At 39.1% G+C, this 25,414-nt stretch overlaps 1 protein-coding gene across 6 annotated transcripts in view; it reads left to right on the top strand.

Annotated features, from left to right (window-relative positions):
• Positions 1-25,414, top strand: part of LOC136841668 (tyrosine-protein phosphatase 10D-like) — a 246,365-nt gene that overhangs the window by 161,332 nt on the left and 59,619 nt on the right. For all 6 annotated transcript variants that reach the window (XM_067108852.1, XM_067108851.1, XM_067108850.1 and 3 more), the window contains 4 exons: positions 748-824; positions 16,561-16,695; positions 21,550-21,687; positions 21,970-22,130. In XM_067108852.1, coding sequence (XP_066964953.1) covers positions 748-824; positions 16,561-16,695; positions 21,550-21,687; positions 21,970-22,130 — 511 coding nt within the window. The remainder of the gene's footprint in view (positions 1-747; positions 825-16,560; positions 16,696-21,549; positions 21,688-21,969; positions 22,131-25,414) is intronic.

Genomic DNA, 25,414 nt, shown 5'->3' with positions numbered 1-25,414 from the left:
GTAATTATTGTCGAGAGTAATTGACCTCCGGTCACCAAGATTCTATTGTATTCCCCTGTGTGACGTCAGTCTGCCGCTATATAAACGGCCTGTGTCCTGAATAAAGTAGCAGTAGCTTTTCTCCTGCTCATTATTTAGCACCTCTTAAACTTTCAACTTGCTGCTTCTTTAGATGCATTGCTTGTTGCACATTTTGATTTCATATTTTTTCATCATCATCTTTTGTGAATCTTCCTGCAGCTATCTGTAGTACCAGACTTCAAGACCTTTTTTGATAATGGCAGTGTATACAAGTACTTAAGTGAGAATATACATTTTTTCAAATTCATGACTTGGCAAAAGCATTTTCAGCTAATAAATATAGGAACCAGTAAGCTCTGCTACTTTTTGCTTATTTTCTCTTTGTTTATTGTTTTGTGTGTTCGTTATGTCCATGTAATGGTCTGCAACAATTTATAACATTATTTTTAATTATCTAGTATCAAGATTATTAGGTAGTTTGACCAAACTGCCTACTCTTCAGATGATAGATGTTTGTATTTATTGGTTTTTAAAGATATGAGATGCTAGTTTTTCCTTTTAGCACTTTGGACTATTCATTATCAGCTTCAATATAGTACTGTAGTACTGCAGGATTGTACAGATTTTTTATTAGTTGTTATATATGCATTATACATTTGAAATCATTACATATTTTGCCAATAATTTCCTGGAATTAGAATTACCCTAATTTTTCCTTGTTTCTAGTTGATGAAACGCGAGTAATCTTGAACGAATATCGAGGGGTCCCTCAGAGTGACTACTACAATGCTTCCTATATCCATGTAAGTATGAAGCTGAGTTAATATGCATCTTATGCCATTTTAGTTACTGTCTTATACCCCTGTTGCCAACCAATTAATGTGTATTCTGGTTATGCGAAGTACTTTGCCAAAGGCATAGCTGCAATCTTTGTTTTTATAGTAATTTTTATATATGCAATTGTAATTTTGGAACCAAAATGCTAATATGCTTTTACATAAAATTCTGTGCACAGTACATATTTCTTTTTTATCATGTGTTTAAAGAAGAGGTTTCACTTGTCTCTGTCATGTACTTTGAGAGGAAATTTCAATTGCTTTGTCTCATATTTTTACCTCATACTCCGATATCAGTCTCCATTTTTAATCTTTTGAAATGGCAATTTTTAAAACAAAATTATTTTATACAAAGTCATTTCTAAACTGACAGCTATCTTATTTTTGTGGCCCTCGTTAATCCTAGACACTTCGTTCTCTATTCAAAAGAAAATCTTCTGCTGTCCAACAGCACTTCACTTGTACATCAGGGATCCTTAGATCCCAGGTAGCCAAGAAGTTAACTTTTTATGTAGTTTGAAGAGTTAACTGTAAGAAAAACAGCAGGGTTGTGAGGCAGTATTAGTTATAAGTAGTGGGTTTGAATGAAAAAATATTAAATTACATTTAGTTTACAACAAACCTAATGCTTATACTGTAATTAGCTTGAATTGCAATGGTGGGAAGGGTCGAGCTGCTTAAGACACTTGAATTTGTGTACTAGAATAAAGATGTCATCTGACACATCAGGGACTGAGGTAAGTAGAAGACTGTTCTCCCCAGCATGTAGCAGTGAACAGCGCTCTTAACAGTTTTTCTTAAGGATACGATAAAGAAATAAGATGGGAGAAATTAGGTACTATATACAACCTACTGCTTTAATAGGTCGTGACTAGTCCAGCTGAATGTCACAAACTTATGAAAAGTTCATGAATGTCTAATTAATGACAGAAGATGTGCAAATCAAAAGCATTTTTCTTCCAAAAAATGCAACTTCCTTAGTACAGTCTATAGATCAGTGGATTATTTATTGCGCCATTGTTTTTGAAGGAATTGATAGTTTTCCTTGAGGATGAAGATTCCTAAGGCAAAGAGAATACTGGAGGAAAGAAGATGCTAGAAATTCTAAATAGGTACAACTTGCAGTCAGCCATTTTCAGCTGGGCTGCAGCATGGAAGACTCTGAAAGCATCAGCATTGTGCAGTGTGTAAAAGAAGTTGCTGATAGGTGCAGATGTTCAGGATTTTTATGGCTTCAAATCCAGCAATTTCTGTACCACCTCCCAAAAAGGTGTGAAACTTTGACGAAAGAGGAAATTGAAGATTGGCTGGAAGAGGATGTGGGAGACCTGGGTCATTACTTGCTCACAGAGGAAATTTGTGGAGGAGGTAGGGCACAAGTCACCTGATGAAGAGAAGGATGAGGAAGATATTAAATTGCAAAGCTCTCAGGGCACAGACACATGCATTGGTAATGGTTAGATACCCTTTCCCCTGAACGAACCACATTAAATCAAGAAGCCCTGTTATACAGTGGGCTCCTAAGGGATTTATGCACTGTAATTTTCCCAGGTGCTGTCATCTGCCTTCATCCCTGCCTCCGTTACACAAACCCAGCCCATCTGGTGCCTTCTCCCACCTTCATTACCTCAGCTCACCACATCCACACTGTGAACTTGAAACATAACTGCATACTCCTATACTAATAGAAATCGGAAATTCTGACATGGACTAAAACGTTTTGAATCACAATAACCCACACCAGGCCCTCACTATGCATCACATCATTCTCTTTAAGGTAACAGTGCACATACTTTACTATACAGTATGTATAGTCTTTAGCCTCAATGGATTGATATGTTCATAATTATTTTGTATGGTAAGGTGTTTTTAAAACATTTTGGGATTTTAATGAATTACTGTGCTGTATTTACTGTAATTTATTTAGCTTGTGTACATATGCATGTTATATGTACATATTCCTCACATTAGTAAACAATACATACTAGCTGTGGGCCCACCTATTCTCTCTCGTACATTATTTTTATTGACATTACTTCATGCAGTACAGCATTGTACTGTACTTGATATGATACAGTATGTACTGTTACTTTTTTTTTTAAGTATATGTGTGTGCATGTGCACAGGGTATACATATATATAATACACGTTAGAATAAACTACACACGTGTTTGCTTCTCTCTCTCTCTCTCTGATTCCCTATCATGTAGGTTACATGCCAGTGCTTGTTACTTACTGGAAGGGGCAGACCCCTGAGCTGTCTGTTAAGTTGAGGTAAACTACCATGAAAATAGTACTGCACTGTACTGTATTATGATAAGTACCACCCAGAATGGCAGTGAAAAAACATTGAAACCCCATTCACCTTGCAGTAAAAACATTTCATAAGGAATTTCATGAAAAATCTTTTTACAGATTAGTGACAATGAAAAAAATAAATACTGTATGCTTGCATGATCAGACATAAAAGTCAAAATTAAAAAATCATTTTGATGAACAACCAAAATATCTACAAATATCCAGAGCCTCGTTACCAACAGACTAGCTGAAAAGTGAAGCACTTGGCTGCTCAGCATCCCAGGATCCATTACACATATGCTTAGTGTTGCCTGCCTTCAGACTTTTCTTGTGAATCGTGAGTTGTGTACAGTATAGAATTTGAAGGCCATTAATATGCGATGGGTTTGTTGTAAAAAAATGAACATGCATAACCATGTAACTTGTAAAACTACAATTGTAAATGGAATTTTTATATAAGCAATTACATAGCTAGACTAGTTAAAATTATTAAACTAGACTAGTTAAAATTATATATGATTCTCATACTAAGTGTATCAAATGTAGGGGGCTGGAGTGTAATAAGGAGTTACTTGCTCAGAATGCCCGGATTGGGATGATCAACAGTGGAAGGTTTTTAAATCTCATTTAGAAAAGCTTGATAGAGATAGGAGGAGGAAGGCGGCTCTTAGAGCCAAAAATTGAGCTCGTATAAAGGCGCTTCCTTTGCCTTCAGTGGTTGAGGATAGTGCTATTTCTTCTGCTCTTATGCCTTCTGTGTCTCCCGTCCTTAGCCCTCCTGCTGTCTTACCGCATACCCCTTTACCAAGTTCCCATGCTCCTGATCTCAACACCATTGCCAGTCTCGAATCTAGGTTTGATAAGAAATTTGAGTTTTTGGCCAACATGGTCATGGAGTTAGGTATGTCTTTTAAACCTTTTGTAGATAAAGCTTCTAGTGTTCCCAGTGCAAGTGCAGTGCAAAGTGATAGTGTTGTGCTTTCTGAGGAGGTGGCTGTCCGTCCTACCAGTGCTCCTAGACGAAGGGCCCTGTCCCATTCACCCGCACCGGGGAGAAGACATCCTGGAGGTCGTAGGGAGGCTGATAGGGCAGTCTCCCCCCTCCGTCAAGCCTGTTGGCCAGTCCCAGGTTGCGACAGAGTGCCATTGGAAAGGCGTTTCTTTCAGTGCTCTTCATATGTCGTTGGATTCAGATGGTTCTTTGCCCGATGGGAGGCAACAGCGGCACTGCTCTTCCGCCTCTTGGTCTTTGAAGAGGCACTCTGCTGTGGTGGACATCTCTCCTCCTCCTGTCAAGAGGTTTAAGAAGGTCAGTGTGAGCCCCAACCCTCCTGCGGCTTCGCTTTTCCGCCTCCTCCTGTTTCTTCAGTGCATCATCGTCAGTTGACTTGAGATAGTCCTGAGTCTCTCATATCTGTAGAATGCCTTGTTTTGTCGCTTAAGCACCCAGACCCTCCTCGTAAGCGCACGTCACCTCAGTCTAAGCTTTCTCTTGTTCCTGAGTGCCTACCCTCACCTGAGCGCTTGGCATCAGCCGCGCCAGCTCGTTCAGCACCAACTCGGCTTGCCTGGAGCCAACTGTCGACCGCTCGGTGCCAGCGCCTCCTCGTCCTCTTTCATCAATCCAAGAAGATCCTTCCTTAGCGCCGCTTCATCGCCAACTAGAGGATCTTATGGGATTCTTAAAGAAGAAGACTGTCTCCAAGAATGAGGAAGCCACTTTGTCTCCTATCTCGTCTGATGAGGGAGAAGTCGGTCATGATTCTGCCCCATCATCTGCTTATTCAAGCCTTCTTAGGCTCTTATTAGCCAATTTTCCTGACTTCTTCGAGCCTGCGCCTCTGGATTCATCTGCGTCCACCTTTTTTATGAGAAAACAAGCAAGTGATTCTTGTCTACCCAAGTTATTCCTCTCCTCTTCCTCGAAGAGAGCCCTTAAAGAGGTTGACGAGTGGTTGGCTTCCAAGAGGGATCAAGGCAAGGTGACATTTGCTTTTCCTCCTTCTAAGCTTCTTAAGAAGAGGTACCGGTTCTACACCACTGGAGAGGCTCCTTTCTTGGGAGTTTCTGCCTACTCCCAGGGCGACTTCTCTGGCTTGGTTGACGCTACACGACATGCTGCCTTCTCCTCTGCTAAGGTTATGTTCTCCTCTCCAGAACTGGACCACCTCATGAAGAACATTTTCAAGGTTCTGGAGATCTTTAGCTTTCTTGACTGGACAGTGGGAGCTCTAGCAAGGAAGACTTAGGACTGTTCAGTCCTGGCAAAGGACTTTGCTTCTGATTGGTTGAATGTTTTGTCTTGTGCAGACAAGGTGGTTAGAGATGGCTCAGTGGAACTAGCCTCGCTGTATGCTATGGTCTCTCTGAAGAGGCGAGAGCTATGGTGCTCTTTTGCTACGAAAGGAGTTACCACGACGCAGAAATCAGCTCTCTTGTTTTCTCCTCTCAGCAAGACCTATCTCGTCCTTCAGGACGCCATTAAAGAGGTTCTATTTGCATTACAGAAAAAGGCAACCCATGACTTGCTGGCTCAGTCCACGAAGCACCCGAAGGTAGCTCCTGCTGCAGTGCCTAAGTCTTTCTCTCTGCTGTAACCCCAGCCCTTTCGAGGAGGACGAGCCAGACCCCAGTCTAGACCGCATACCAATCTCTGTCCCCCCCCTCAAAGTCCTTCAAAAAGTCGTCCATCAAACCAGCTGCTAAGTGAGAACTGTGTCCTTCACGCCCTGGTAGGTTCCAGGTTGCACCGATTTTGGGAGGAATGGAGTTGCAGAGGAGCAGAGCCCTGAGTAGTGCAAGTTTTGAAGAGAGGCTTCTCCATTCCTTTCAAAGAAAAGCCACCTTTATCCAAGTTGCTGATCACCTTGACGGTCCGAGAAGCTTTTGGCCCTTGCTCAAGAAGTCAAGTCCCTTCTTCGCAAAGGACAAGTGGACCAATCATCGGAGGGTTTCTACAACAGACTTTTCATGGTCCCCAAGCCATTGGGGGCCTGGAGACCCGTGCTGGATGTCAGCGCCCAGCATTTGTTCATGGTGAAGGTAAAGTTTCACATGGAAATGATCTGATCTGTCACTTTCTCTTTCCATTAGGGTGACTGGATGGTCACCCTGGACATGCAGGGTGCCTATTTTCATGTCCCCCATCCATCGGGACTCAAGGAAGTTCCTGAGGTTTGTTTTTTTGGGGAGAGTTCTCCAGTTTCGGGCACGGTGCTTTGGCCTGGCCACAGCCCCTCAAGTCTTCACTCAAATTCTTGCTCCTCTTGACAAGTGGCTTCACCTTCTCGGAATCAGTGTATCCCTCTATCTGGACAACTGGCTTCTCTGCTCCTTGTTGAAGGAACAGTGCACAAAGGACTTGAAAAGGACTCTTTGCCTAACACAGGAGTTAGGCATTTTGATCAATTCTCAAAAAATTTCAGATGACTCCAACTCAGGGAATTCTCTGTTTGGGAATGACTCTGGACTCTCGAGTTTTTCAGGTTTTTTCCTCCCCCAAAAGGTTTGAGTCCTGTCTCCAAACTGTCTGACAGTTTCTCAATATCTCAACCTGCCCAGCTCTTCAGTGGATGAGCCTCCTGGGCACCTTGGCCTCAGTGGAACAGTTCGTGAAGTTGTGCAGGCTTCACATGAGACCCCTGCAATTTTACCTGAAGGCAAATTGGTGCAGGAATACCCAGTCAGACTCCGTCATCTTCCTGGTTACGTTGGAGACCAAGGCGGATCTTCGATGGTGGTTGTCAGAGATAAAACTGCAGGAAGGAATTTCTCTCCTCCCTTGGAACCCCAACCTAGAATTCTTTTCCGATGCTTCAGACATAGGTTGGGGAGCTCTGGTAGGGAGTCAGAAGGTCTCTGGGACGTGGACATTGGATCAGAAGTCACTACACATCTGTGTCAAGGAATTAAAAGTTATTCACCTGGGCCTTGAGGCATCCTCTCCGCTAGCCTCGGGCAAAATCATAGCAATCTACTCGGACAACACCATGGCGCTGTCATATGTCCACAAGCAGGGAGGCACCCACCCCTTCACTCTCTGCGAGGCAGTGAAAGACCTCCTTCTCTGGGCGGAGCAGAACCAAGTCAAGATTCTCCTTCAGTTCATTCAGGGAAAACTGAATGTCCTAGCGGACGAGTTGAGCCGCGGTCCCCAGGAATTGCCGACAGAGTGGACCTTAGACTCCAAAGTCTGCCTCGATCTGTGGAAGCTTTGGGGCAAGCCTTCCATAGATTTCTCACAACATTGAGGAACCACCACCTTCCTCTCTTTTGCTCCCCATTCCCGGACCCTCTCACTTGGGCAACGGATGCCATGCTCTTGGACTGGACAGGCCTTGACGTCTATGCCTTCCCTCCCTTCGGGTTGATCAGAGAGGTGCTGAACAAGTTCATGTCTCACCAAAATGTCTCAATGACACTCATCACTCCATTCTGGCCAAGAAAAGAATGGATTCTGGATCTGCTGCAACTGCTTGTAGATTTTCCAAGGCTGCTTCCACAAAGACAGTCGCTGCTCAGACAGCCCCACTCCTCAGGTTCCATCAAGGATTGTCTGCCCTGGCCGTGACAGGAGCCTCGTCAGAGCGAAAGGTCTTTTGTGACGGGCTGCAGAGGCTATTGCTAGATGTCGATGAGCTGCTTCTAGCAGGCTCTACCAGTCCAAGTGGACAGTTTTCAGAAGATGGTGCAGACAGAATAAAATCTCTTCTTCTGAAACCTCTGTGAGCCAGATAGCTGATTCCTTACTCTTCTGGAGGACCTCAAGGAAGTTTGTCGCCCTATACAATTAAGGGATACAGATCGATGCTTAGCTCAGTGTTCAAGCATAGAGGCCTTAATCTGTCAGCAAATCAGGATCTTAGCAATCTCATCAGGTCCTTCGAGACTTCCAAAGTAGAGCCTGGTGCAGTCTCCTGGAACTTGGACATCGTATTGAAATGGCTCTCGAGCTCCTCCTTCGAACCTCTACGTTCAACTTCTCTTAAGTCTCTCACCAAGAAGACTCTCTTCCTGGTAGTGTTGGCTACTGCAAAATGAATTAGTGAGCTCCAGGGGACAGACAAGGAAATGCAGTCTGCACTCTCTTGGTTTCCTCGCCAAGAATGTGGATGTTTCCCATCCCTGGCCCTGCTCGTTCATCATTAAGGGGAGCGCACTCTTCGATTTTTTATGAATATTTTTGAAATTTAAAAAAAAATGGTTAAATGGCCATAAGACATGAGCAACACCTTCATTATCACGTGACCAAAGTATTTTTTCGAAATATTAAAATTGATGGGGTTTTGGGCCTCCGCCCCCCACACGGTGAGGTAGGGCTGACGTTTGGCTCCTAATGACTATTGTCATTTTTTCCTTTATTCACCTAATTTATTAATTATTTTGATTTTTATATCACCTTATCTCCTACGCCTGGCAGTGTCTGGCAACAACAATGGCTTGTTACTTGGTGAATGCGTGGTAGGAGACAGGGTTGCCCCAAACGTTGAAAGCGGGTGGTGGCCAACTTTTTACTCTGAGCAATTTTTTCGCTATTTGCGGTGTTTTTTTTTTTTTTTTTTTTTACATCCAGTAACTCTAAATACAATCTATATACTTTCACCTTCAAAAATACGCTCACAGTTGATGAAATGAATAAAGGATGATGAAAAGGGAGTATATGATGACAAGTTCATTATATCAAATCTCAGTTAGGTAAAATAGTGTCGGGTATTAGGTGCAAGGTAGGAAAATGCAGGGGTAAAGTTCAGGTCGAAGTCTCTGCCAATAGATGGGATACTGATATTTTAATGAAGTGTCAGTTGTGTAGGTTTACATTTAGTGCCCCGGCAAAGCGAATTAGCAATGGAAAATCTCAGCACCATCAATTGAGTGAGATAAATACTGAGGAAATTGAACACAACTTTGGCTATGAGAAATTCAACTTACTAACACATCTGTTTGGCACAAGTGAAAGTATAGAAGAAGTTCTTCATTCGAGAGACAAAAAGGCTTGAAAATCAAACTCCAAAGACCAAAAAGACCAAACAAGTGAAAAAAACGACTGAAAATGAGTCAAGAATATCAACCTGGTAGCTACTAAACTTTTAGTTTCTTAGTTTCAAACCAGGCAACAATGAGTTAGGTGGTACTTGACGATACCCTCGCCTCGAGCGAATAATACCCCTTTTTATGGGGGGGGGTTGACCTGGAGCCAGAAATCAACCAGAATAATGCTCTAAGATAAGTTTTTTCCATGAGTGCCAAAAAAAAAACACTTGTTGACCTTTACGGTCGTCTTTCTCAGTTTTCACTTTTTTTGCACTTCAAACGCGAAGTACTTTTTTATATTTAGGTCAATTTTAAAGTTAAATATACCATTGGAAAGAAGAAAGAAAGACGAATATTTGTTTGGGGCTAGGTTTTTTCTTAGGTTGACGAGGAACCCGTGATAATCAATTTATACAAATTTGGGGGGGAAAATCCCCCACTCGCCTCACCAAGAAAAGGAAAAGTAGAAAAACTCTTCCCATTATTTTTTTCATACTATGATATACTTTCTGTGTATGAAGCCGCATTGCAATAGCTCTAAAAATGAAGGTGAATCATTTTTTAATTTTTTTGTTTTTTTTATTTTTTTTATCAAAATCCAAAATAATCATCCGATCACTCAAATTTTTTCTGGAACACCACCTTATATAGATGTATAACATATAAAAATTTCATAAAAATCGGGGCATTGTTTCTACGTAAGCGTGCGCTCCCCTTAAGAGCTTGGTGGACATTCTCGGGCCAGAGGAAGAGGAGAGACTTCTTTGTCGTGAGGGCCTTGCAGTACTACCTCCTTAGGACTGAAAAGATCAAGGGACCCTCGAACAACCTCTGATGCTCCATGAGGAACCCTCCACATCCTCTTATTTCCTGAGAAGTCTGATTTCGAAAGCTTACTCTTAGGTTTATGAGGACGTCTTCCTGATCCTGAACATTAAAGCTCATGAGGTTCGAGCTGTTGCCACTCCTCTTGTGTTTCGGCACAATATGTCCTTGTCTTCTATTCTTCAGTTAACATTCTGGAGGTCCAAGTCAGTTTTTGCATCGCACTACCTTTAGGATGTTGAAATGGTGATGCCGCCCGATAAGTGGGGACTGCCTGTGTATGTATGTATGTATGTATGTATGTATATATACTGTGTATATATATATATATATATATATATATATATATATATATATATATATATATATATATATATATATATATATATATATATATATATATATAATATATATATATATAATATATATATATATATATATATATTATATATATATATATGTATATATATATATATATATATATATATATATATATATATATATATATATATATATATATATATATATATATATATATATATATATATATATATATATATACTGTATATATATATACATACACATACATAGTAGGAGTTGTAATGGTTCGGACACTTATTTTTTTCTATATAGAAGTAAGAGTTTAAGGAGCAGTGATATCCTTGGCATGTCAGTGTGTAGCCTCATCATCCTACATGTACGAGTAAATATGGCAAGTCGTATACTTTACTGTACTTGAAGCTATTTATCTTCAAATACTAGTTTCCAAAAGGTCCAAATCACACCTACCTATGGTGATGATCGTACAAGAGCATGGGATGATTCAGACAATTATTATAATTGATATTTACCTTCATGTCAGATAATAAATGAAACAAATACCATACAAAATATTTTATTGAAATAATCAAAATCAACTTGAAAGATTATTCTCTCCCTTGGTGAATGGCAGACAGAAAATGTATCTCAAACCTACGATGTTTGCTGAGAATAAATGTAAAAGTAGGCTTAAAGAATATTGTATCCTTCAAAACAAAAACTAAATTTGAAATATCATTGCCATCAAATTTTTAAATAACCAAAATTTACTTGAAATTATTCTCTTCATGAGTCAGAACCAAACACAAAATGTAACTCAAATACATGGCATTTTTTGTGCCTAAATGTTAAAGTTGGCCAAACAAATATTGTATCCTGCAAAAAAAAAAAAAAATAAATTGAAATACCCCACTTTCTTTTAATACTCTGCTGAACTGGGTTTGGAAGCACTCCAGTTGCTGCCTCTTTACCATTAATTGCTTCATCCTCAATTTCTGGAAATTTAAAACTATTAGTAGCTAATTTTTGTGATTTTCTAAAATAAGAAACCTGAAATTCATCATCCTCATCTAAACTGCTGATTAATTTACTTACATAATAGGCTTTGCTACCGTTTACTGGATCTATCCCAACAAGAACAAAGTCTCCCTCCTCTGGGACTTTATCAGTGAAACCAACTTCTGTGTCTTCAATCTCCTCCTCTGAGATGTCAGAAGAATTATTGTTTAGCTCGGCTGGCAAGAGATCTTCAAGGTGATGAAGGCCTTCATCACTGGTTTGGTCCCCTTTGTCTAACTTTTTTGTATTTTTCCTACTTTTTGATCTTCTTGAGCTATCATTTCCAAAATTTATTTCCTTCCTGGCTGTTTTTTTTTTTTTTTTGGCCTTTTCTTCAGTTCTTTTTGTTCAAGTTCAAGCTTTTCTGGAGTGTCCGTTGCAATCATGCATCTTCCCCTCTTTCTGACTTTAGCTGTCCCCTTCCTCTCTCCAGCTTTTGGGAGTGGTCGAATATTCTCAGGAGAAAACTGCTGTTGTGATGATGGTGTAGGGTGTGGCTGTTAAATATCTTCTAGTTTAGTACGAAAAACAGCAAGGTTTGTTTTATTACAACTTGTCATTCGAGGTAGGCGTGTTGCCTCTGGACTTCTTAAAGAGAGATCCTTCTGCCTTTCCAGGAAACTAAGCTAGTCTTTTCCAGCAGATTTTTCCCTATCCCATGATTCTGGCACTGGTGTTTTGTTTGCAACTCAGTCTGTATACTATAGTAATATGTATATATACTATATATATATATATACACATATATATATATATATATATATATATATATATATATATATATATATATATATATATATATATATATATAGAATATATATATATATAATATATATACATACATACATACAAAGTAGTACCTCAAACTTACTCGAGGTTAGGATCCAGAAGCCCCTGTGTAAGGGAAGGATTCATGTAAGTTTGGTGTGGTCACTAAAAATGTTAATACATGCAGTAAATGCTTATTTCTAGAGTTTAAACCCTAAATATGACAAAATCATGCTCCCAAAGCACTTTAATTTCATTTAAAAAGGTAGCTTAATATCATACTGTAATTTCATTTAAAAGGTAGCTTAATATCATACTGTAATTCATATTTCATTACAGTACCGAGAGAGAGAGAGAGAGAGTTATTCATACTTTAGATATCAAAAGATGGAAATCCGTGATTTATGAAGGAGAGAGAGAGAGAGAGAGATTTCAGTATCCTTCGTAGCGGTACATATATTATTTGATCAAGTGGACAACATACTTGACCATCGAGTGGGCAACATTTTCTACCCTTCGCTGTCAATATGTCAAGATAATTGACCGTGTGAGATTCAAGACGACAGGTCTGGGTGTGACTAATTTATTTTTCGGAAGCCAGGTATACATTGAGGAATACGGACGGAAAGGTGGTCACCGACCTGCGGATCCCATGTCACACATTTGGGCAAGAATTTGTGTTTGTTAGAGGACATATAAATGAGAATGATTTGCGTTACAATAAACATACAAAAGTGATTACACATATCGGCGGAAAGGCTGGATAATAATACGTATGGAGAGATATATAAAAATATGAAATAATAACAGGTAATATACATGACGTGATTAATGCAGAAATGAAGAGGCGCTTGATGCCTTTACAAGTACTCCCCTCCCCCCCCACAAGACAATGATTACAGAGATAATTATTGGAGGACATGAAAATTAATCACGTAAGCGCTGGGGAGCAGGAGGCGACCCCTTCTCTTCGAGAACTGTGGGTGGGGGCAACGTCGACTACTGGATCTTCCACAGCGCGGCCTTTGGGGCGCCCATGGCCCCTCCTTGTGGGGGATGGCAGGTATGTCTGCAGGTGCATTTTGAGGGGGAACCCTGGGACGTCTGCCTGCCTCCTGTTGGATTTCACTGTCTAACAGAAATGCTGGTTTCAGCCTGTCGATGGAAACCCAATCCTCCCGGCCGTGGATGTCGATGAGATATGCCTTGGAGGTCCTGTCGACGACTCGGTAAGGGCCCCTGTAGGGCCTGGTCAAGGGAGGGTGAAGGGCATCTTTTTTTTTTTTTTTTTTTTTTTTCTGTCATCAGATGGATGGGAGAAGCCGTGAATGATGTCGAACGTCTTCTTCCTCCTTGAGGCGGGAAACAGGGGGTGGGGGCGGCCAGTGCTTGTGTCACAGAGAAGCGTTGCGCCCGAATCTCCCAATGGCACGTCCTCCCACTTGAGTGCCGTCAGTGCCGTCCTGTAGGCTGCCATTTCCAGGTCTGCTGCTTGCTCCCTCGCCAGGCCCTCATAGTCTATGCCAAGGTGGAGGGAAAAGATTTCCACCCATGACAGGGTGTCGGTTACTGGATTCATCCTGCCAGGGATGTAGGTGATGGTGCAACCAAACTTGGAGATGGTGGCCAAGTGTCGCTGCTGCCTTGCTGACCACGCATCGCCCACCTTTGCAAATGTGTGCACCAGGGGCTTGTGGTCTGTGAGGATGGTGAATTGAGTACCGTCAAGCAGGTATTTGAAGTGCCGCACAGCCTGATAGATTGCAAGTAGCTCTTTGTCGAAGGCGCTGTAGTGAGTCTCTGCCGGCGACAACTTGTGACTGAAGAAGGCTAGAGGTTGGGGGCCATCGTCGACTATTTGCTCAAGCACTGCCCTGCAGGCGATGTTGCTGACGTCGGTGGTGAGTCTCAGGGCAGCGGTTGGGTTATGATGCATCAAGGTGGTGGCACTCATGAGGGCTGTCTTTGTCTCTTCGAACGCCTGCTGCTGCGGAGCGTCCCACGTCAGCGTTTTTGGCTTGCCCTTCAGGACTACTCTCGGGGGATACATGATGTGAGCGATGCCCAAGATGAAATGGCGATAGTAGTTCACCATGCCAAGGAACTCTTGAAGGGCCTTGATTGTCTGCGGCATTGGGAACTTTTCTATTGCTTTCACTTTTGAGGCCATGGGGCGTACTCCTGCTGGGGAGATCTCGTGTCCGAGGAAATCTATTTTTTCCGCCCCGAATGTGTATTTGTCGAACCTGACAACTAATCCGTTCTCCAGTAGGCGTTTCAGGACGGTGCAGACGTGGCGAAGGTGTTCCTCTGGGGACCTGGAGATGATAAGGATGTCATCTAAGTAACAGACGCAGAAGGGCAGGTCCCCAAGGATGGTGTCCATCAGGCATTGGAATGTGGCCCCCGCATTCCTGAGGCTAAAGGTGGAGTAGGAGAAGGTGTACGTCCCGAGTGGCGTGATGGTGGCTGTGACTCAGAACATCATCAGGATGCACAGGAACTTGAAAGTATGATTTAAGCAAGTCCATCTTAGTGAAGACCTTGGCCCCGTGAAGGGTGCTCGTCAGGTCTTGCATGTTCGGCAGGGGGTAGTGGTCTGATGTGGTAACTAAATTCAGACGACGGTAGTCTCTGCAGGGCCTCCAGGAGCCATCTGACTACTTTACCATATGCAGGGGAGATGCCCATGGGCTTGATGCTTTGGTACAGACGACCATTTGTTCCATCTCAGCGAAAGCCCGTTTGGCGTCTTGTAGTTTTTGGGGGGGGGGCAGGCAACGGAACTTGGAGTGAGTTGGGGGGCCCGTTGTAGTTATGTGGTGGAAGATGCCGCGCTTGGCTCCGGCCCCCAGCAACTGGCGGAGCTCTGGTTTAAAAACTTTCGGGAACTCCTGGAGGAGGGCGGCGTAATTGTTGGAAGCTGTGAAGCAGACAGCAGGCATCCCCGGTCTGGTGGAGAGTGATCGGGAGTGGCAAGTTCCGGTGTAGAGGAGGCGTTGTCTGCCGAGGTCAACCAGGAGACCGTGGTGTCCCAGGAAATCAGCGCCCAGGAGGGGGAACTTGACCTTCATGATGATGAAAGGCCAGTGGTACCTGTGGCCCAAGATGGAGATTGTGCGGGTCGTGGTTCCATAGCAGCAGATGGGGGTTCCATTCGCAGCTAACAGGGAGGGCATGGATTCATTTGTCCAGGTGTAGTCCTCCTCCAACGGCGGGAACACCGACTGCATAGCCCCCATTTGGAAGTAGCACCACGCCAGGTACGTCCATGCCCTCTGCTCTCTCAGTGGTGCCTTCCTCCTGTAGATTGCGTTTGTTTTTTGGGTCGTCGTCCTCCGTAGTCAGTCTACAGTCTGCGAGGGCGGCGGCATGTTTGGAGGCTTTAGTGGCCTCATGGATTTTCTCTTCAAACATCGACCAGCTCGTCCATGGGAAGGGTGTTTGCATCTTTAATTTGGTCCCTCACCTCCTGCGGAAGGTGCCACAGGAATATTGCTTTTGTCGACCTAAAAATCAAAGGGAAGAAACTGTCAGGATCTTCTTCATCCCAGCTATCAAGATTATCAAGAATTTTCTTAACATCTCTAGAGCAAAATGTAAATTTTATAAGAACAGGTTCAGTGTATTTACAAGGTGGCAAATATATAGTGCACTTTACAGTCAACTGATTTTCCACTAATTACACTAATGTTCTTAAGTTTAATGAAAATGAAGAAAGGGCAAATGGCTCAATATAGAACATGAGTTTTTTTTTTATCTTATTTCCTGTTGCTGAAAAAATTCTTCCTTTTGTGAACATACTTTCGTTAAGAATTACATTATATACTGTACATTTTTCTGGATCGTAGCCCTGCAAGGGTACATCACTTATAATCCCTTGTGTGGTGTACTTTTTTGGTACTAAAAGTTCTTTAGTGTTCCTTCAACCCCAGCTGCATGGTTTACTGTTCACTTTTCTTCCATTCCTGGTAGTGTCTCTTACCTTACCTGGCCAACTTTTACAACTTTGCAATAGCACTTTGCTCCAGTTTTCACTTGCTGTTTAAGAACAAATCCTTTGGGCAGTCTCTGAGAGCCTGAAAAGTGGCTCATTGGTCTCAGTAAATGAATTTATTATGATAATTATCTGAGTTCTAGCTGAATTGTTATTTCAGTAATGAATCTGTATCTACAAGTAACCAAAAAATATGCTAAGATATCACTATCGTCTAAAAGAACCACTTTCAAATCAGTAGGTGAGAGATCTCCTTGGGTAAACATCAGTGAAATTAAAAATTAAGCTAAAATAAACTACCAAATTTCCTGATCATTTTATTAAAACTATTCCTAGCCTTCATAAGTACGTAATCAGTTTGTACAAATTAATATCAATACATTGTGTTTACAATTTATTTCATTTCAGGGATATGAAAAACCAAAAGAGTTCATTGCTTGCCAAGGACCCAGGGAACATGAGAAAGATGTCTTCTGGAGAATGATATGGGAGAAGAACGTTCATGTCATTGTTATGGTTACCAAGTGTGTAGAATCTAGAACGGTAAGATATTTAATCTCATTTACGCGTACTGTACATGTTTTCATCCATTAAACAATTTCTTATATTTATAATAAGAATGCTATTAAGGCAGTATAAAAAAAAAAGGTTGAGAATAGTTGCTGTCTGAAACCGAGAAGAGCAAACAATACAGGAATCCTTCAATTATCCAGATTAATAGAGCCAAGGGACCGTCAGATAATGGCGAAATCTGAATAAGGGCAAGTGAAAAAATCTAGGGGTGTTCAAGGGCAACTCTGTACCCTTCCTCACCTAAGCTTGTCAATGCCACATAAGTGTAAATGCTCAGTTTGCTTATAAACAATAACCATCACATTTTAAACTGAAAAATGTATGCAAAAGGCAATTATCTACCTTTTTTCTCTGTATTTGTAACAAAATATGCTGCATAAATCCACTTTGAAAAAAAAAATGTAACCCCCTCCTTTTTCTCTCTTGTAAATGACATAGTTCAGTAGGTAGGTAGCCTGCCTGTGTTTACCCACAGCCTGCCTTTGTTTTATAACTATAATGTATTTTTTTTTTATACAGCAAGCTTCTTGTCAGTTGTTACTACATTGTACTACCATACACACGAGATACAAAATGTGCTTGTGTGAACTATTAACCTAGGCTAGCCTAGGTGTTACACTCAGTATCCATTTGCACAAGTCAAATAGGCTATTACAGCTGTATTTAAGATAAAGTTAATGGTAATGAAATTTATATTTTACTTACTGAATGCATTTATACTGTATTATTATCATGTTGTATCATCATCGTAATATGTATAAAAAAACGACCTTTTGCCGTATGCTATGAGTAATGTTTATGCTCTCAGAATCAGCTGATTGAGCCTACTAGTGAAAGACTTAGGAGAATCATTTTTTAGTTGCCAAAAGAAACGAATATATTACTGGAATTATTATTTTTATTTTTGTACATAAGTGTAAATGGGTATACAAGGGTAAATTAACATATATTAAAGTAAAATAACTAAAGATTGCAAAACAATTTTTTCCCAGTTCATTGGTTTGCATCATACTCTGTTTTTTTTGTCAGTTCTGTGGTAAGTGGTTCATAATTATTTATATAATATATATATATATATATATATATATATATATATATATATATATATATATATATATATACATATATATATACAGGCGGTCCCAGTTTTGTGGGGTTCCGTTCTTCTTGCAGCGTCGTAACCGAAAATCGTCATAAGCCGGAAAATCGTCAAAATCGTCAAAAATCAGAAGAAAACCTTACTTTTAATGCTCTGGATGCATTGAAAACGATGTAAACTGCATTATTATTGAGTTTTACATAAAAAAAACCCTTCAAATTATGATTATTCTGCCGTTTTGGGGCCATATTTCTTCCGTCGGATCGGCGATGACGCGTCGTAACCCCGGAACATGCGTCGTAAGCGGGAAATAATTTCTGATGAATATATTTGAAAAGCGTCGTAACCTCGGAACGTCGTAAGCCGGAACCGTCGTAAACCGGGGACTGCCTGTATATATATATATATATTATGCATAAGTTTGGTAATCTTGTTTGAAAGCCCAGCCCAGCACAATCTACCAAAAGTGAAATTCATTCAGTAAATAAAGACTATCGTGGAAACTGTTTGTGTAAAATGCCCAGTGTTTGCATCTTTAGTACGTATGGCCTTTCTTGATGATGACTGTCCAAAACAAATTCATTTTAAGAACTCTACTAAAAAGTGGTTGATCATTTCTGTTTTATGGGAATTAATGATTTTCCATCTCACCTCATATTATCCTAGAATCTTTACCTGTATGTATGCCTGTATGTGCTTACATCTACATGTGGCGTTTCATCAGTGTTGACGTTACCTTCTTTACATAATGTGTGCGTTTGTGTGTGTGTGTGTGTTTTGTAGTGCAGTATCACGTTTACCATTTTTCATTTTTGCTTTGTTTGATTTACTGTACAGTATTTCATTGCAAATTTAGTTGACTGTGTATGATTATCACACACATCATAACAGTATACATGAGAACATTTTATCAATCACTGCTCTCTCTCTCTCTCTCTCTCTCTCTCTCTCTCTCTCTCTCTCTCTCTCTCTCTCTCTCTCTCTCTCTCTCTCTCTATATATATAAAAGGTATATTTAACTTTTATATAAAATATATATATATATATATATATATATATATATATATATATATATATATATATATATATATATATATATATATATATATATATATATATATATATATATATATGTATATAATATATATGCTGTATTTCTTAACCTTTTCTTTATGCTTGATGTATCTCATTATAAGTTACAGTACAGTAGTGTACATATCCTTTAATAAAATGTGATAAAACCATACATGTAAAACACAAAACAAAATAAGCTTTAGCAAGTTCATGACCCCAGCAAATGGGTATGTACCTATGTACGTATCTTACGCACCAATTGCATTTATCTTTTGGGTTGTAAAAGTAAAAATAAGAATATACGGTAAAAATATAAATGATAATAGCTTAAAATATAAATAAAAAATCATAAGCACAACAGCACAAAACAAAACAAACGCTACCATATCAGACGACTATCCATCCCAGCCATAGAAACTGCTCCGCAGCTCCACCAACCTTCTAAAACAACCCCTTCTCTGAGTGAGTTCTGCCCCCTTCTTTCCCATGGCGCCCAGTCCTCCAACTGCCCCCCTTGGAAACTTCTCCAGGCCTTCCCTACACCCCAAAACCATTTCTCAGTCTGTTTATGAGTGTAAGCAGTGTTACCAACATTTTCCTGAGGCTGCGCAGCGTTGCCTACCATCAGAGAGCAGTTTTTTCAAATTTTTAGAAATTTATAAATATCATATATCTTTGGGGCCTTTTGGTCCCTGGTATAGATGTGTCGGATTATGTCGAGTTCTGGATAATGGTGATCCAGATAATTGAAGGATTACTGTGTGTGGTTGTAATGATTTGCCATGTTCAAAAGATGTAACATATTGAAAGGATTAAATTGAATAGCTAGGATGAAGTAAAATAATTGTAATTATCATCTGTTCATGTTAATACTATCAAAATACTCCAAGAGTGCTTCAGAAAATTTGTAGATAAATAGCTGCAACCCATTAAATTTGAGTTATTCATAACATGGAAAAAGTTGAAATCATAACCTTGTTCATAAGCTAAATGGTTTTCTTATTTTTGCTTTCTTTTACCTTTTCCCCAATATTTATGTTATGAACAGGTTACATTGAGTTAATAATACTGCTATGGATAAAAAAAATTCCTCTTGCTATTTATTGTAAATTCATTAAAATGTATTACTATCACCGAACTTTGTTAAATTGGGTCTCCTAATTTTGTATTTTTGCTCTTGCAACTGTCTCATTGAATACATTGACATAACCAATGTTATGTGCTTCTGTAATAATTCAAAGTTTTTAAAATGGAATCAGTAATAAAGAAACTTAGGAGATGGAAAGCACCAGGCTATGATGGAATCACTGCAAGAGATGATTTTAGCTGAAACTGGAAGGACAACTCGTAAGCTAGCTAGGCTGTTTTTGCAGAAAATAGAATGAAGTTTTCCTCTCATTTGTAATGATTTTCAATAAATATGCTGAACTCTTTTATTTAATCAGGTGATGATAATAAAGAACACATATTAAGCAGATCTCTTTCTTAAAATTTCTTTCATTTCTTCACATTCTCCCACAATGCCTGTCCCTCAATTGAGCACTATCTCTCTTAAAATTTCATTAGTTTCTTTAAGCTCTACCTCGCTATTCCTCTATGGAGCAGTAGAACTGCATTTTGGATAAACAGAGTGTTCTGGTATAGTATTTATTCTCCCAAACTTTGAGTCCAGTGAGTTAACCACATTCTTCATGACTGCTTGCAGTTTGACTATTCAAATAGTACTGATAAGACTTAGTGTATTATATGGATGAAATCGGGTACACTGACGACCAGAGGGTTACTAGATTAAGACTTGTTGGAGCTGACTGTAGTAGCTATTAACTGATAAAATATGTGACTACAGAGTACAGCTGTATATCCATGATTGGGAAATGAAAACAACTATAAATTGGTACTCACACAAAGTCAGCGACTACATCAAATATCACTGCTTATGGCATGTGCATAAATTTTAATGGTCTTTCATCAGTTGTTCAAATGTTGTAGTATTTATTAATAGTAAGTGAGTGTTCATGAATAATCCAACACAGACTAAGTGCTGATGAGAATTTAAATAGCATTAGTAGACACAATTCGTATAGGTAGTGGTAAATGTGATTTAAACAATTTTTCTTTATCTAGCAACAGTATAGAATTTTTAAATTACTTGTTTATTACTTAAAATTAAATTTTAATAAAAACACTTTTTGAACCAGCCCTGTGAGAGGTGAGTATTTTCACTTAGGAGTCTTGTCAGAGTACTTAATACAGGTAATAATAATAATGAAAAGGAAGGTTTGTTAAGACTAAAACTTTGTATTTTGTATAAGTGAGGTTGTACAAGATTGGTTAGGTCATGCTTTTTTTTTCATTTACTAAGAAAAAGATGAAAATGGAAGTGACCAACTAAAAGAGAAATAAAATGCTTTTGTAAGGAGATGGAAATCAGTACATTAAGCAAGAGTAAAGTCAACAGCAGTTGGATGAAAAGGCCTTTAGAAGCACTCGTGCTAGCTTTCGTATGTCATTTTAATGGTGCAATACTGTTCTTTTTCATTGATAATGAATGATTTCTTCCAAAATTCATGTCCCTAAAATTATATTTGTATTTTGTCTGTATTGTAGTAATCTTTTGACAATCTACTATTCTAAGACTTAACACACATCAGGAAAAGTGCTCTAAGTATTGGCCAGATGCTTCAGGGAATGAATTTACCCTTCCCATGTCTGAACTGAGAGTGAGGACCATGGAAGAAACTCCTCACACTGAAGAAGGATACATAAGCCGCACCATCAAGCTTTCAAAGGTAAGTTATACGAATGCCAAAGTAAAACTTTCAAAGGTAAGTTATTAAAAGCAGCAATACTGGAAATGAAAACCAAAGAACAAGTGTGAAGTACTCAGTTTTAATTTCTCATAATAAGAAAGGAGTGAACTATTTGTAAGGAACAAGAAATAAGCACTAGTATCTGGTGCAAGGGGTCTTAGGAGGGTTGTATAATGCTTGAGATAAAAAGTTGAAAGAGCAAACTGTGCATAATATATTTAAAAACCAACCTTTTTTTCTCTTTTCCTTGCATCACTGAAGCAATCCTTGATTCTCATTCCGAAGTCACGAATCATTCAACAATTCCACTACATCCTGTGGCCTGACATGGGATGCCCTAAGAACCCTGACCACTTAATTCATTTTACCAATGTAGTAAAGAAAGCCATTCCTCCAAAGACTTGTACAGTAGTGCATTGCAGGTACGTGGATATTTCTTTTTGATAATGTAACTGCTGTTAGTCCTCAAAGGAGTTATCCTTATGGTAATGCTGATATCAAAGAATTGTCTCATAGTTGGTCTTGGCCAGAATAGTGCCTGTTGACATGGTGATAGAGTATAAAAGGACTTGAAACAGGAGGGCTCTTTCTCCTGTTTACAGCCGCTACCTCAGTCTTTCCAATCACCCATCTCGCACAGAAGTAGCATTAGTGCATGAGTCAACAGTGTTCACCATTTCTCTTTGGTGTGTGACAGGGAAAACACCTGAGTTAGTGTGCTCCTCAGTATCCTAATTATTGGTAGTGGCTTATCAATGAAATGATGTTGATATCTGCTGAAGAAAGTTAGGTGCATAATCTTTAGCCTCCATAAAAAAAATGAAATTTAATTTTTCAACAGTTAGGCGTAGTTGTTAAATTTGCTAGCCAGTGCGTCACTCAAGGTGGGAATTCCAGGTTAGGCTATGTCATGTGTTTCACATTTCCCATTAGCCTTGACTATTTTTAGACTAGCAGAAATGCCAGACCAACAAGTGGCCCATAAAGTTGATGGTTAAAACTAAAATTGGCCTTAATTACCACTGAATAGTTATAACCATATTTTTACATTGTTCTAGTCACAGAATAATATTTAAGCCTTATGATATATAAAATAGTTTCATAAAAATTTATTGTGGAAAAATTATTACCCATCAGCGAGTCTAGGCTAGGCAATTGTCTATTCTTCATCAGATTAACCTATCTCATTGTTCCTTCTCACCATACTGTATGAGAAATTTCATAATTTTACCATTGTTTAGCAAAACAGATTATTATATAGAATACTTATGTCATACTTATTCATTATCAATGCTGTCAACCTACCTTAGCTTACATGGAATCATGCGCCTACATGTCGCAGCGTAAACAGACTAATTGCAAGTCATTGTAGTCCCCCCCCCTTTAACATCTTCATTACTGTGCACTCGAAAGTTGTTTCTAGAGAGAGAGAGAGCTGTGAAGCAGATTACATCACATGATTTTAATATGTGCATATAAAGAGGCATCACAATCAACCTCAGAGAGAGAGAGAGAGCAGTAAGTGCTCAGTGGTGGAACATTATCATTATCTCGGCAGATGAAGCAGAATCGTATTTGCTGTATTTGCAAATTTTTTATTAGATTGCTGTACTTGTATGTGTTTTTATGTCCATTTTTTACTATGGTTTATACAATAAGGTTATGATTATGTACAGTGAGATATACAATTATGATTATATACAGTGATGTTTTTCTAAGCATAACTAAAATGTTCCACATAAAAAATGCACGCGCACATGACTACATAAAGATTTCCTAAATATTGTGGGTTACATTTTTCAATATTTTATTGTTTGTTTCTGCTCTAACATCTTAGTTACTGTGCAAAACAAAATTTTGAAATATTCTCAAGAGTGATAGATACAATATACTGTAGCAGGTACTGTACTTTGTGTGCTTTATAAGCTAAGAAAAAAGCCACATACATAAACAAGTGTGCATCATATAGCTTAGCTGACTCCTCCACCTGAATGCAGATGCAGTGATGAGAGGACTCATTGCTCAGGTGTTGTTGCACACATTGCGAAGAGATACAATTTCACAGCTAGCTACTTGCCTCAGAAGATACGTCGTCCAAAACGCCCGTTTTGATTGGCCAAGTTTACCCAAGAGAGGCAAGTGTCTTTTGACTAATCTGGGTGGGACAACCAAAATAGATCCACGTGGCATATTATATAATGTTGTTGCAATGCTAAAAAATTTCTATAAATTCTGATTTTTTATCATAAATATGTAAATTATGGCATCTATCTTGTTTAACTGGTGCCAAATGCAGTACTTTTTTTCCATAGACATTGAATTATTACAAAGATTCACACGCTGGTACACGTAAACATACACATACACAATCGTATTCCATGATTTAAAAAATATATGCTATACATTTTTAAGTGAGAGAGAAACAGTGATTCATAAACATCGTCAGTAGAGCGCAAATGGCCAACAATGGTCTTGATGCTTCGTTTCGATACTATTTTGAGTTGCTTCAGTATACCGCAACTATAAAGTCAGTTTGCTAACCACAAAGTCGATTCGATATAAATGTGCTCTTGTGCTGTGTAACATAGTTGTTGTTGATAGATCATCATGTGCCTTATAAAGTAATATTAACATGACAAACAACACACTCAAACAAACCCATACACTCGTGGTAAATAGCTTTAGTTTTCTGTACACCCTTATTTTTTGTTGCATTTACTTATTTTCTAATTGATGTTATGTGTAGTACTAGTTTTTTTTAAATCTTGCCAACATGTTTAACCATGACTGGTTACAAAGGCACAGTTAAATAGTGAACTTATACACACATACACCCTGTACATAGATTTCTATACACTGAGTACCTGTAGTATATTTCTTGACTAACATATTAGTTACCTACAGAATCATTATCAGAGAGTGAGAATGAAAGAAAAGGTTTGTGATTTTCTTTAGGTGAAGGTTCATTACTAGTGGGTACATACATTGTCGTTATCAAAGTGCACACTCAGACACAATCAACAAACAAAACAAATGCATATGCACATTATAGACAACAAACAAATGCACATACATTTATAGACAATCAACAAACAAATGTACATACACATTATAAATAGTTTTTGATTTTTATTATGCTTGTATGTGCTGTTGCATTTACTATTTCAAAATGAATGTTGTCTACAGTTTTAAGGGTTAATTTTATCAACAAAGGGCTGCATAATATATTTTAGCCTTTTGCTTCTTTTTCAAAGAGGTTTACATGTGCACTTTGTGAAGTATTTCTGAATTCTGAGCATAGGAATTTCATATATAAGGAGAATGGACTGTATTGCATCATTTAATATGCCATTTTTTTGCTAACAAAATGACGCTGAGTGAGCCGTTCTCATGGTTTAATTTGGAATGCAAAACTCCAACAATGGAGATGCTTTTAACTACTATTAAAATGCGGCAGTTAAATGAAAGGTGCCGGATCAACAGCTTGAATTCAGAATGAGACTTTTTGATCCAAATGACGTACCAGCGGGTTTTCCGGACTAAAGCATGCCAGAAAACGGGAGTTTTACTGTCTTTTTTAAAATAAATGAACTGAAAAACTGCTATAATCAATATGCTGTACTAACCAAAGTCATGATTCTCTTGTGCTTTGAGACAATATATGCCATGCACTCATCCAAACAAAGCCATAGTGTTGCCACCTTAT

The sequence above is a fragment of the Macrobrachium rosenbergii genome, chromosome 9 (assembly GCF_040412425.1).
Source record: "Macrobrachium rosenbergii isolate ZJJX-2024 chromosome 9, ASM4041242v1, whole genome shotgun sequence".
Lineage (NCBI taxonomy): Eukaryota > Metazoa > Arthropoda > Malacostraca > Decapoda > Palaemonidae > Macrobrachium > Macrobrachium rosenbergii.
Note: the sequence above shows the minus strand (reverse complement) of the source record. Positions and strands in the feature narration are given on the sequence as shown.